At 47.8% G+C, this 12458-nt stretch overlaps 1 protein-coding gene across 1 annotated transcript in view; it reads right to left on the bottom strand.

The window, feature by feature from the left end:
• The window catches only part of SEZ6L (seizure related 6 homolog like), a gene marked incomplete at its 5' end in the record, with an annotated part of 201064 nt that overhangs the window by 52147 nt on the left and 136459 nt on the right, over positions 1-12458 (bottom strand). Inside the window, 3 exons of the mRNA XM_081252580.1 lie at positions 7910-8048; positions 9834-10028; positions 10428-10594. Coding sequence (XP_081108706.1) covers positions 7910-8048; positions 9834-10028; positions 10428-10594 — 501 coding nt within the window. The remainder of the gene's footprint in view (positions 1-7909; positions 8049-9833; positions 10029-10427; positions 10595-12458) is intronic.

Here is a 12458-nt window from a genome sequence, read left to right as displayed (position 1 = left end):
ATGCCAGGCCCTGGGGAGAAAGTAAACAAAACATCCCATTGTGAGGCAGGGATCACCACCTTCAGTCATCTGCCTGAGGCCGCAGACCCAATAAGAAGTACAGTCAGGCTTTAAAGGCAATTCTTTTTTGACTCTAGAACCTTCAGGTCTCCTCTGGCATGTGGCATCTTCAAGGTTGGCCCCTGGGCTCGGCTCTTGTGGCCACCCTCAGGCTATCTTTCAGGTCCTAACTCTGACTTGCTGTATGATGCCAGGCAAGTTACCTCCCCTCTCTGGGCCCCTCCCAGCTCTTCCATTCTAGAATGTCTTCTCCAACCATTCCTTAGTTCTTTTATTCTCCTTTCTATGTTTTACACTTTGAGAGAGCAAGAGTAAGGGAAAAGAGAGACTTAAGAAATCCTTAAGGATGTAAGAGATTCATGCTCGGTTGCATTTTAGGGTAAGCAGCAGATTCCTGATGGAGCTGGGAGGTACCTGGTGGGTTAGGGACTAGGCATTTGGGGTGGGAAGGAGGTTTAGCCTGGGGGCTCCTGACTCACCTTATGCACCCACCCCTTCTTATCTGTAATACTGACAATACAAGGCAGAGGGTTCTAATTAAGGCTGCAATTCAGGGCATCCACTGGGTACTTATTGGTCACTGTAACACTGTTTGAGTCCTTTGCTCACAAGGGCCCCTCAGGGAATGCCATTCCCCCATTACAGTTTGACCAATTGACACTCTTCAGAATCCTGCTTGGATGTCACCCTCTCTGTGACATTTCCACAATGTGCAGATAAATCCAGTGCCCCATACTGGCCCCACCCCCCACCCCCGCCCCACTCCTCCAGCCACAGCACTTTGCCTGCATCTTGCCAGATTGTTCATGGCCCTGCTTCCCTTCCTGACCTTTGAGTTGCTGGAGGCCTGGGAGCCTTCCTGCTTCATCACCGAGACATATAGCTGGTGCCCCCAAAGGCTGTTCCAGTCAATGAAAGTAGACGCTACAGTGTGTGCACAAACCCTGGCTCTGCCCTTCATTAGCTGTGTGACCTGGGGAAGCCGATTCACCTTTCTGTGCTGTCATTTCCAGATCCATAAAGCGGCGATGATAACAGCTGTCTCATGAGGATTCCCGGCAACTGCAGTCTTCATTTACCAAGTGCCAACTAGGTGCCAGACCCCACGTGATGTGGTTTGCATACATTATCTCTAAATTTGGGTAATTACCCCTCTGTAATTATCTCTACTCACATTAGCGCTAATTTATGTAATTATTATCTCTATGTAATAATGTTCACGTTCATTATTGCTCATGGGTATAAACGATGCAGCTCAGGGCCTAAAACACAGTAGGTCTTTCATAAATGATGGCTAATTAGAACCGTTATCCTAACACCCACAGCACCACAGACCTGCCCAGTGGATGAGGGGGAGAAAAGTCCCCTCTCGCCTGGCACACTCGGCTGATATCCTCATGACTCAGCAAACATTCCAGCACCTACTACGGGCCACCTACCCAGCTCGGTCAGCAGTGCAAACTCCTTCCCCTTTGCCGATGTGATAAATAACAACTGCAAACACTTAGGCCACGTGAGGGGCCCCAAGGACGGAATTATTTTTACTATCAAACCCAAATTGGTTTACTAAAACTGTCAGCGGAAACCGAGCAAGATAAATTAAACCCAGCAGCTCCGGGGCCTCATGCATTCTTCACTGGTGAGACGCTATTTTCACTCCCTCAGTGGGAGGAAGGGGGTGCCGGGTCCAGATGCCGCTCTGCCAAGCGTGAGCCAGGGTTTGCTGGGGAGCCTCGGGCTGGGACCCAAGCGTTCAGCTCCCTTCTGCAAAGGCTTAACCCTGTGAGCTCCTAAATCCCTTCCCCTGCTGCCGAGTTTGGGCAAGTCCAGACTCCCTCATGTGGCCTTCAAGGCCCTGCCTGATCCTACTGCTTCCTTGTTGATGCCACGCCTCCTGTATCTCTGAGCTCCAGACACACAGGGCTTCCCTTAGCTCCTCTCATGAGCTGGTGAAGAACACAGACCCTGGAGACAGGGCAAGCGGAGTTGGAATCCCAGCCATGTGATCATAGTCACTGTTCTACTCTATAAGCGTCAGTTTACTCCTCTGTAAAATGGAGATAATAAGAGGACCCACTGCACGTGCTTGTTGTGAAGGTGCCTGGGATGTGAACGCCTGGGATGCATTAAATGCTCAGCATATATTCCATATTACAGACAAATAACAAGAGAGTCACGCTTTCCTGCTTCTGGACCTTAGCACATGTTGTTCCTTTTGGCTGGAACACTGTTCCCTCCATCTTTGCTCATCTTCTATCTGTCCTTTGGTCTCAGTTCAGCATAGATCAGGGTTTTTCTGCTTTAGCACTATTGACATTTGGGGTCCGCTAAGTTTTCGGTGGGGGCAGCCCTGTGCATTGAAGGATGTTTAGCAGCATCCCTGGACTCTCCCCACTAGATGCCAGTAGCATCTCCCCCCTCCCAACACATACCACTTATGACAACCAGAAATGCCTCCAGACATTGCTAAGTGTCCCGGGGGGAGGCGCGCAAAATCATCCCTGGTTGAGAACCACCCACTTAGAAAAGCTGCTTTCTCAGGAAAGCTTTTTCTCCACGTCCTGCTAATTTATTTATTTATTTGGCTGCGTTGGGTCTTCGTGGCTGCTTGTCGGCTTGTGGGGGCTACTCTTTGTTGCGGTGTGCGGGCTTCTCACTGCGGTGGCTTTTCTTGTCACAGAGCATGGGCTCTGGGTGCGCGGGCTTCAGTAGTTGTGGCTTGTGGGCTCTAGAGCGCAGGCTCAGTAATTGTGGCGCACGGGCTTAGTTGCTCCGCGGCACGTGGGATCTTCCCGGCCCAGGGCTCGAACCCGTGTCCCCTGCATTGGCAGGTAGATTCTTAACCACTGTGCCACCAGGGAAGCCCCCTGCTAATTTAGATAAGGGTGTTGAGGGACATCTCAGAGGAGGCAATATGGGAGCAGAGACCTGCAGGAAGCTAGGGAGTGAGCTATATGGATATTCAGGGCAGAGCATTCCAGGGCAGGGTGGGGGTGGGGTGGTAGGAGACAGCCAGTGCAAAGGCCCTGAGGTATGTTTACAGAACAGCAAGGAGGCCAGTGTGGACAACAGGAGAGACCAAGGAGGAGAGTGGAAAAAAGCGAAGCAGGAGCCGTAATTAGGGTCAGATCACATAGGGCTTCTGTAAGAACTTCAGGTTTTACTCTGAAAAGAATGAGGAGCTATTGCAGGGTTTGAGGCAGAGTATGATGCGATCACTCAGGGTGCCGGGTTAAAAACAGCCGCCAATGGGACAAAAGCAGGAGCAGGGAGACAAGTGAGGACGAGACAGCGGAGGCTTAGGCCACGGTGGTGGTGGCAGTGGGGGTGTCAGAGATGCTTCAACTCCAGGCAGATTTAAGTCCTGAGTAGAATCAACAGGATGTACTGAGGCTCTGAGTACAGATGAAGGAGAAAGGGAAGAATCCTGTTCACAGGGAGTGTGCTGGAGCCGGTGGCTCCTACTGGGCCATATGGGCTGACTATTAAATGTCCAGGCATTTGGTGACCCTGTTGGCTTTGTGTTGGTTGCTTGATATTGGCCACAGTGGGAGTATTTACACCATGGAAATTGGCAAATGTTGCAAATCAGGGAGTTGCTCCCCACCCACTTGTCAAGGAAAGCCGTTGTGGAACGCTGACCAGTGTTCTCCTGCTCTAGAATAACTCCACATCTTTTGGGTCTGAGCAGCAGGCAGGATGGATGACTCCTTTCTGAGATGGGAAGATGAGGCGAAATAGGTTTGGAGAAAGAGAATCAAGGGTTTAAGTTTGGGGACACGTTGTTGGAGATGCCTCTTAGACATCCAAGTAAGAGGTAAGAAGGCAGGTGGAAATAAGTTGAATATAATAGCTGCATCTTCCTTCTAGGATAACTTTGAGGAGTAAATTAATTAACGTTTGGAAAGAACTCTGCAAACAGTGAGTGCTCAATGATGAAAATGGCTTTCTTTATCACCTCCATTAGAAAGGATTTAGACTTGTGGTCCCTCAAGTCTGAATCTGACCAGCAGATACTTTTTGGAGAGGAGGGGGCATTATTTTAACAAATTGAATTTATGTTAGAGAAACGCAAATCAAACTACAATGAGGGACTTCTCTGGTGGTGCAGTGGTTAAGAATCTGCCTGCCAATGCAGGGGACATGGGTTCGAGCCCTGGTCGGGGAAGATCCCACATGCCGTGGAGCAACTAAGCCCATGCGCCACAACTACTGAGCCTGCGCTCTAGAGCCCATGAGCCACAGCTATGGAGCTCACATGCCACAGCTACTGAAGCCCGCGCGCCTAGAGTCCGTGCTCCACAGCAAGAGAAGCCACCACAACATGAAGCCCGCGCACAGCAACAAAGAGTAGCCCCTGCTCACCACAACTAGAGAAAGCCCTCGTGCAGCAACAAAGACCCAATGCAGCCAAAAAAGAAACTTAAAAAAACCTACAATGAGTTACCACCTCACACCGGTCAGAATGGCCATCATTAAAAAATCTACAAATAACAAATGCTGGAGAGGGTGTGGAGAAAAGGGAACCCTCCTACACTATTGGTGGGAATGTAAATTGGTGCAGCTACTATGGAGAACAGTATGGAGGTTCCTCAAAAAAACTAAAAATAGAGTTGCCATATGATCCAGCAATCCTACTCCTGGGCATATATCCAGACAAAACTATAATTCGAAAAGATATGTGCACCCCTATGTTCATAGCCACACTATTCACAATAGCCAAGACATGGAAGCAACCTAAATGTCTATCAACAGATGAATGGATAAAGAAGATGTGGTGTACACACACACACACACACACACGTACACACATACACACACAGTGTATACTACTCAGCCATAAAAAAGAATGAAATAATGCCATTTGCAGGAACATGGATGGACCTAGAGATTCTCATACTGAGTGAAGTAAGTCAGAAAGAGAAAGACAAATACCATATATCACTTATATGTGGAATCTAAAATATGACACAAATGAACTTATCTATGAAACTAAACCAGACTCATAGACATAGAGAACAGACTTGTGGTTGCCAAGGGGGAGGGGGATAGAGGAAGGGAAGGATTGAGAGTTTGGGATTAACAGATGCCAACTATTATATAGAGAGAATGGATAAACAACAAGGTCCTACTGTATAGTACACGGAATTATATTCAATATCCTGTGATAAACCATAACGGAAAAGAATATGGAAAAGAATGTATATAGGGTAGCCTATACATATATATGTATATATAACATATATACGTGCATATATACGTGTATATGTATATATATACACATATACATGCACATATATATGTATATATATACACATATATACATATGTATACATACATATATATGTATATGTGTATATATATGTATATATGACAGAATTACTTTGCTGTATGCCAGAAACTAACACAACATTATAAATCAACTATACTTAAATAAAATAATTTTTTAAAAAATTTGAATTTAAATGATGTTAGGTGGGGATGTAGTTCCCACTTCACCACAGTTCCCCCAGCTCTACATTATCTCACACAGCCCCAATTCCCATTTTATGATACTTGCCTGACCTTGCAGGAGTCAGCGTTTGCATCCTCTCTGTTCAAGGCAACCTGTCCCTTTGCAGAAGAGTGTGAAGCCCAGAGAGGCTGGGTGACAGGTCCAGGGTTGCTCAGGGATCACTGTCAGGGCACAGAGGAGGGAACCCAGGGGTCCTCTCTCCTAGCCAACACTCACATCTAGAGTTGCCAAGATGATCAGAAGAAAGTGCCCCCTGCAAGGGTTCCTTTTCTGATGCTAATGCTGGTGGTGGCCTGGCTTTGGGGAAGTATTTCTGCTTAAATGTTCCAGTTTCCTGGATGGGCTGCTGCATCGTGTGCTTTGTAGTGGAAGTAAAACCCCATCCCATGTTGAGATGAAGGTTAATTGAATATTTGATGCCTGGAGGGGATGAAAGCAGGGTTCCCATTTTCCTGTTTCCTCTTCCAGGCCTCTGACACCAAGGGGAGACGTGGGTCAGTCTTGGTGAAGCAAAACCACCCGTAAGGGATGCATGCTGTGAGGAGAGGATGCTGAACTGGTCAGAAGGGAGGGGACCACAGACTATGTCTTGGGGCAGGGAGCTGGAGGACCTTCAGCAGAAGCCAAGATATCAGGAGTTGATTTCCTCTTCTCCTGGCTGAAGACTGAGGTGGTTTGCCCAGCAACTTCTGGTGGTGAGGTGCTCATCAACTGGGACCATAAATTTATATTTGTCATGAGGGCAGTGGGGAACCATGGAAGGCTTCCTGGAGGAAGGAGCTTTAGAATGGGGTTTCCTACCACCAGAAAACTACTAGAGCTCATCAATGAATTCAGTAAAGTTGCAGGATATGAAATTAGTATGCAGAAATCTGTTGCATTTCTATACACTAACAACAGAATATCAGGAAGAGAAATTAAAGAAACAATCCCATTTACCATTGCATCAAAAAGAATAAAATACCTAGAAATCAACCTACCTAAGGAGGCAAAATATCTGTACTCAGAAAACTATAAGCCATTGATGAAAGAAATTGAAGATGACACAAACAGATGGAAAGATATACTGTGTTCTTGGATTGGAAGAACCAATATTGTTAAAATGACTACACTACCCAAGGCAATTACATATTCAATGCAATCCCTATCAAATTACCAATGGCATTTTTCACAGAACTGGAACAAAAAATTTTTAAATTTGTGTGGAAACACAAAAGACCCCGAATAGCCAAAACAATCTTAAGAAAGAAGAATGGAGCTAGAGGGATCACAATTCCTGATTTCAGACTATACTACAAAGCTACAGTAATCAAAACAGTATGGTACTGGCACAAAATCTTGAAAATAATTTCCCTCTCGCCAGGCTCCTCTGCAAAGCCAAGCAGCACCCACCCAAGTCATGCTTCCCAGACAAGCGGGTTTCTACTTCAGGTTTGAGGGGAGAGCTGACCCCCAGGGTGCATCCAGAGAGGCTCTTCCAAACTTGGCATCCCCCCACTGTCCTAGCCACATGTCTGGATCTGCTGGACAGCCCTTTCTTCTGCTTTTCTAGCCACCACTGTGTGTCTCTGTCCCCTTCTCCTGATTCCTGGGGAGTTAGGGAAAGTTCTGGATGGAGCATCTAATAGGTACCCCCACTGAATATTGGAAACAGCCATACAGCCAAGTAAATCCATTCATGACAGCATTTCTTCATTCAGCAATCATTTTCTGAGCATCTACTATGTGTCAGGCTCTGTGTTAGACCCTGAAACAGAGATAAATCAGACCAGGTCCTGACTGCAAGGACCTTCTGGTCTAGTTGAGAGAGAGAGATAGGAAAATAAACTACTGTGGTACAGAGTGTACATGTTATATTTCTCTCCTCCTCCTGACCATACTAGCCATTCGGTCCTCTGAAAATGCTGTGCCTGCTCTTGTCACAGGGCCTCTGCATACTCTGCTCCTTCTTGGATGACTTCACTCCAATTCATCCTTTAGTTCTGAGCTTTGTCAGATCCTCAGCGAAGGCTTTTCTGACCTTCCTCTTTATATCAAATCCCCGTTATAGAATCTCATGGCATCAGGCACCTTTCCTTACAGCACTTAACAAAGCTACATCGAAGCAATTCCTCACTTAGTGCCCGTTTCCTTAGACAACTGACTTTCCTGAGGATAGGAACCCCTTCTGGGTGTGTACGATGTTGTCACTTCCTCACCATAGGGACCCCAGTTCTTTGCACAGTCCCTGACACGCAGTAGATGCTTAATTAACATTGGTTGAAACAATAAAGCAGGAGCAATTTCTTCCCCAACTGGCTGGCCTGGGGGGGTCCACCCATCATAAACACTCACAATTGGATATCTAAGAAGATCCGCTTCTCCTCCCCTACGTGGATCTTCCAGACACAATCTTCACCTTCCACGTAGGGCTCTGGCCAGTTTGGGGACAGCACCACACCGGCCACAGCAGAGAGCTCCCCACCACACATGGCTGTAAAGACACAGACACACACACACATTATTCATAAGGAAGCAGATATGGTGTAACAGTTAAGAGTGTGGTCTATGAAGTCAGACAGTCCATACATGTGTGCGCAATGATTAAATTAGGACTGGCCACCTGCCTCCTTTAGCTGAAATTTGGCAAAGGTGGGGCAAGGACATTGTACTGTGGGTTCTGCATCCATGGATTCAACTGACAGGGGATCAGAAATATTTGAAAAAAAATTCCAGGAAGTTTCAAAAAGCAAAACTTGAATTTGCCACTCACCGGCAACTATTCACATAGCGTTAACATTGCATTTAGGACATTCCCATAGCATTTACATTGTATTTACAACTATTTACATAGTATTTACACTGTATTAGGAATTATAAGTAATCTAGAGATGATTTAAAGTATATGAGAGGATGTGCCCTTTTATATAAGGGGCTTGAACATCCACGGATTTGGGTATTGGGGGCGCGGGGGGGGGTGCCCTGGAACCCGTCCCCTGTGGATACTGAAGGATGACTGTAGTTCTTTCAGGACGAAGGACAGAGTTCCAAGTTTCAAGTGCATCCTTAATAGCCCTCCCCTTGAGCAGGGTGAATAGTGGCTAGAGATGGTACATTCTAGTCAGAGGGACCTGGGTTCGAGTCTTGCCTCTGCCATCCGCCTCTTGCTCTGTGACAAGGCATGTAAGAAGTTCCTGGAGCCTCAGATGCCTCCCTCTGTACAGCAGGGAGAAACACCAGTTGCTGACTTCACTGGGTTATTCTGAGGCTTAAGTGAGCTCATGGATGTCAAACACAGCACAGCGCCTGGCACAAGGTAAGCATTCAGTAATTCTTAACGTTACTGTGGAACGCCCTGGCTCTGAACTGGAAGCGGAGATGTGGCCGCACCTGGCGCCTGGCCCTTTAAATTTCACTCTGTGTTTACCGCTTTGGAAAATTCTCAGTGTGGCAGAGGCCAAAGCACCAATAAATTCCGCTCTCTTAAACCAGTACATTTAATACAGGGATCAATCCCTCACCACGGCAAGGCTGTGATTTCACGCCAACCACCATCCAGGTGGCGGCTGCCAGGAGCCAGGGCTCTGTTCATTACTCCACATTCCCCACATGGGTCCAGGCTTGGGGTGGCTCAGTGGCCTTGAACATGGAGAAGTGGGGGGGGGGCAGGGCACTGGGAGTCCCCGTAGATGAGGATTCCATACAGCTGACATTGTCCAAAGGGGCTCAGGGCACAGGTCTCTGAGAACAGAGAGACCTGAGTTCCATTCCCACCTCTGCCAATTACCCTCAGTGTGTTCTGAAGCATGTCACGTCACAGCTTGTTTCCTCATCTGTACACGGGATCAATAATAATATGCACCTCACAGGGTTGTAGTGAGGATTAAATCAGATAAAGCACAAAGTGCCTGCAACACAGTTTTTTGCACTCCTATTAACAACTGTTATTATCATTATCATTAATTAGACTCAGGGCTGCCATGTGCTGCTGGGCGGGTTGTGCATTGCACATGTCTGCATAGCATAGGTAGGAGCTGAAATCCATGCAACGATCTTCTCACCAAGCTGTGCGTGATGGGGTCTTGTGCCTGGAGGAAGAGGCAACTTTTCAATTTTATCCATTTTGTGATTTTCTCAAGGACCAGCAGCAAACCTGACCCAAAGGAGGGTGAGCTCCAGAAAGGATTCTACTCCTAAAGTCGGTATATAAGCTGGGTCTTTCATCTGAAGGGGTGGACGGGTCTGGGGTGCCCTGGGAGGAGGGCTGTGACCCACTCACCTCTGCACAGGGGCTCCGTGTCGTTCCAGTATGGGTCCCGCACGTTGATGCACTCAATGATGGCCGGGCCCTGCTCCAGGGAGTGGCCGGGGTCACAGGTAAACTCCACTATGGTCCCGATGTTATAGGTGGGGTCGGACGTGGTGAAGTTCCCGTTCTGAATGTAGGGCTCATAGCAGTGGCCTTTCTCAAAGGCTGGGGCCAGGACACAAAAGAGGGCAGCCACTCAAGTGAGTCAGGGGTGGCTCACAGGGCTGTGTCTCAGAAGCAGGGGCCCCTCTTGCTGTCCAGGGAAGCCCCAAGGGAAAAGGGTACCAGACCCCACATTCCAGTTCCCATTGACCTGCTGAGGGCCCTTAGGCCATTCACTTGGCTTCTCGGGCCTCATAATCTTCATATCTAAAATGGGAACAAGAACCTCTGCTCTCCCAACCCCGCAGAGGCAGCCTTTGGAAGTCCAAGAGTCACTCTAGCTACGGCTTCTCCCCCATCCTTTGCAGGTCAGATTTCTACCTCCCATGACCCGGCCGCGCCATGCTTCCCCTGCTCCCACGCTGCCACCCCAGGAGACGGGGCAGCCTCCGGGACCCTCACCCTCGAACCGGATGTTGAAGGCTGAGGCCATCCGCCCCTGGTCAGACATGAATTCGATGCAGATGGTGTGGCCATCACTCAGCAGGCCCTCAAAGGGGACATTCTCGGTTTGGAGGGAGTCATAGAGAAGAGTGGACTTGTTGGTCAGCCCACTGTAGACCATCATCCTGGCAGTGGGGAAGGAGACAAGAGCCAATGTGAGGTCTTCTTGGGCCGCTGATGCACAGCAGTGGGAGGTGTGTGCTGTGACCACCCACTCCGGGGCCTCAATCCCAGACTCACATCCCGATTTCACCCCATACTCGCCCGGACACTCTGCTTCATCTATTCGAATTTGTCTCCCTTTCTGTACAATGCTTGTCCCAGACTCATGGATAGATTCTGAGCTCTTAAGGAAGGTGCTGGGTGTGATGTAATGACCAGACGAATTAATAGATACTGATTATTATTACTAACTGAGAAGCTGGGATGATTGGGCTAATATCATTCCTGAAACACTGATATATATATATATATATATATATATATATATATATATAATCAGACAGAGTTCTGACTTTAACTTCTGAGCTGAGTGACTTTGGACAAAAACACTGCACCCCACTGAGCCCGTTTCATCTGTAAAATGGGTACAAGCACACCTACACCAGAGTGTGGGGATTAGAGACCATGGATATAAAGTGCGCAGGGAAGAGTAGGTATGCAGGTCAAATGACCAAGCATTGGACCCCTACTAGACTTTGTCACTGATTTTTATCTCCTAAGACCACCGTGCCTGGAGTCAGGAGTCCCAATTTCTAGTTCCCAGTTCCCTACCCACTGAGCTTACAGAAGTCTCAACACATCTTGTGCCTCAGAATCCACAACCTTGAAAAGAGGGATCACAATGTCTTTCCTACCTATCTTACAGGGGGACTGTGAGAGTACAACATGGTAAAGTGTCCTGAAAAATGAAAGGCATCAGACAAAACGTTGGTATTCATTTCTACTGTTATTAAAACCCTTTGGGGACTTCCCTGGTGGCACAGTGGCTAAGAATCCGCCTGCCAATGCAAAGGACATGGGTTCGAGCCCTGGTCTGGGAAGATCCCACATGCCGCAGAGCAGCTAAGCCTGTGTGCCACAACTACTGAGCCTGCGCTCTAGAGCCCGTGAGCCACAACTACTGAGTCCACGTGCCACAACTACTGAAGCCCGTGCGCCTAGAGCCCATGCTCCACAACAAGAGAAGCCACCACAATGAGAAGCCTGTGAACTGCAAGGAAGAGTAGAGAAAGCCCACGCTCATCGCAACTAGAGAAAGCCCGCACGCAGCAATGAAGACCCAACACAGCCCCAAATAAAGAAATAAAGAAATAAATTAAGAAAGAAAAATACAACCTTTGGCACTTGGCTCTTTGCTAGCCTTGGTATTTTTTTTAAAAGTTACGCAAGGGGCTTCCCTGGTGGCGCAGTGGTTGAGAGTCCGCCTGCCGATGCAGGGGACACGGGTTCGTGCCCCGGTCTGGGAAGATCCCACATGCCGCGGAGCGGCTGGGCCCGTGAGCCATGGCTGCTGAGCCTGCGCGTCCGGAGCCTGTGCTTCGCAACGGGAGAGGCCACAACAATGAGAGGCCCACATACCGCAAAAAAAAAAAAAAAAAAAAAAAGTTACGCAAAAATGGGGAAGAAACCAGTACACAAATTGGATCACTTATTTTTCTGGACTCATAAACAGGCATTTTTAATCCTTTGAGGTTTTTTTTTTTTTTTTTTTTTTTTTACTGTGACCCATAAAAAGGGTTTATCATATGAATTTCTAATGTCACCAAAATGCATAAATGTTAGAGTCACAGTCTGTTCATTTTGCCATGTGTCCACTGTGGCTGGGATGAGGAGGGGGCTGAGGTAGAGGCCAAGGGCCATTCCGAGAGTGGGGAGGGGCCTCTTCACAATCTTCTGATCCCTGCTGATTTTGTTGTCTCTTGGGGGCCATGCCCCAGGACTCCTCTTTCAGAAAACCAATGCCTTTTGCTCTAGAGCAAACTCTCA

Source organism: Mesoplodon bidens (assembly GCF_964165515.1).
Source record: "Mesoplodon bidens genome assembly, chromosome: 13".
NCBI classification, from domain to species: domain Eukaryota; kingdom Metazoa; phylum Chordata; class Mammalia; order Artiodactyla; family Ziphiidae; genus Mesoplodon; species Mesoplodon bidens.
Note: the sequence above shows the minus strand (reverse complement) of the source record. Positions and strands in the feature narration are given on the sequence as shown.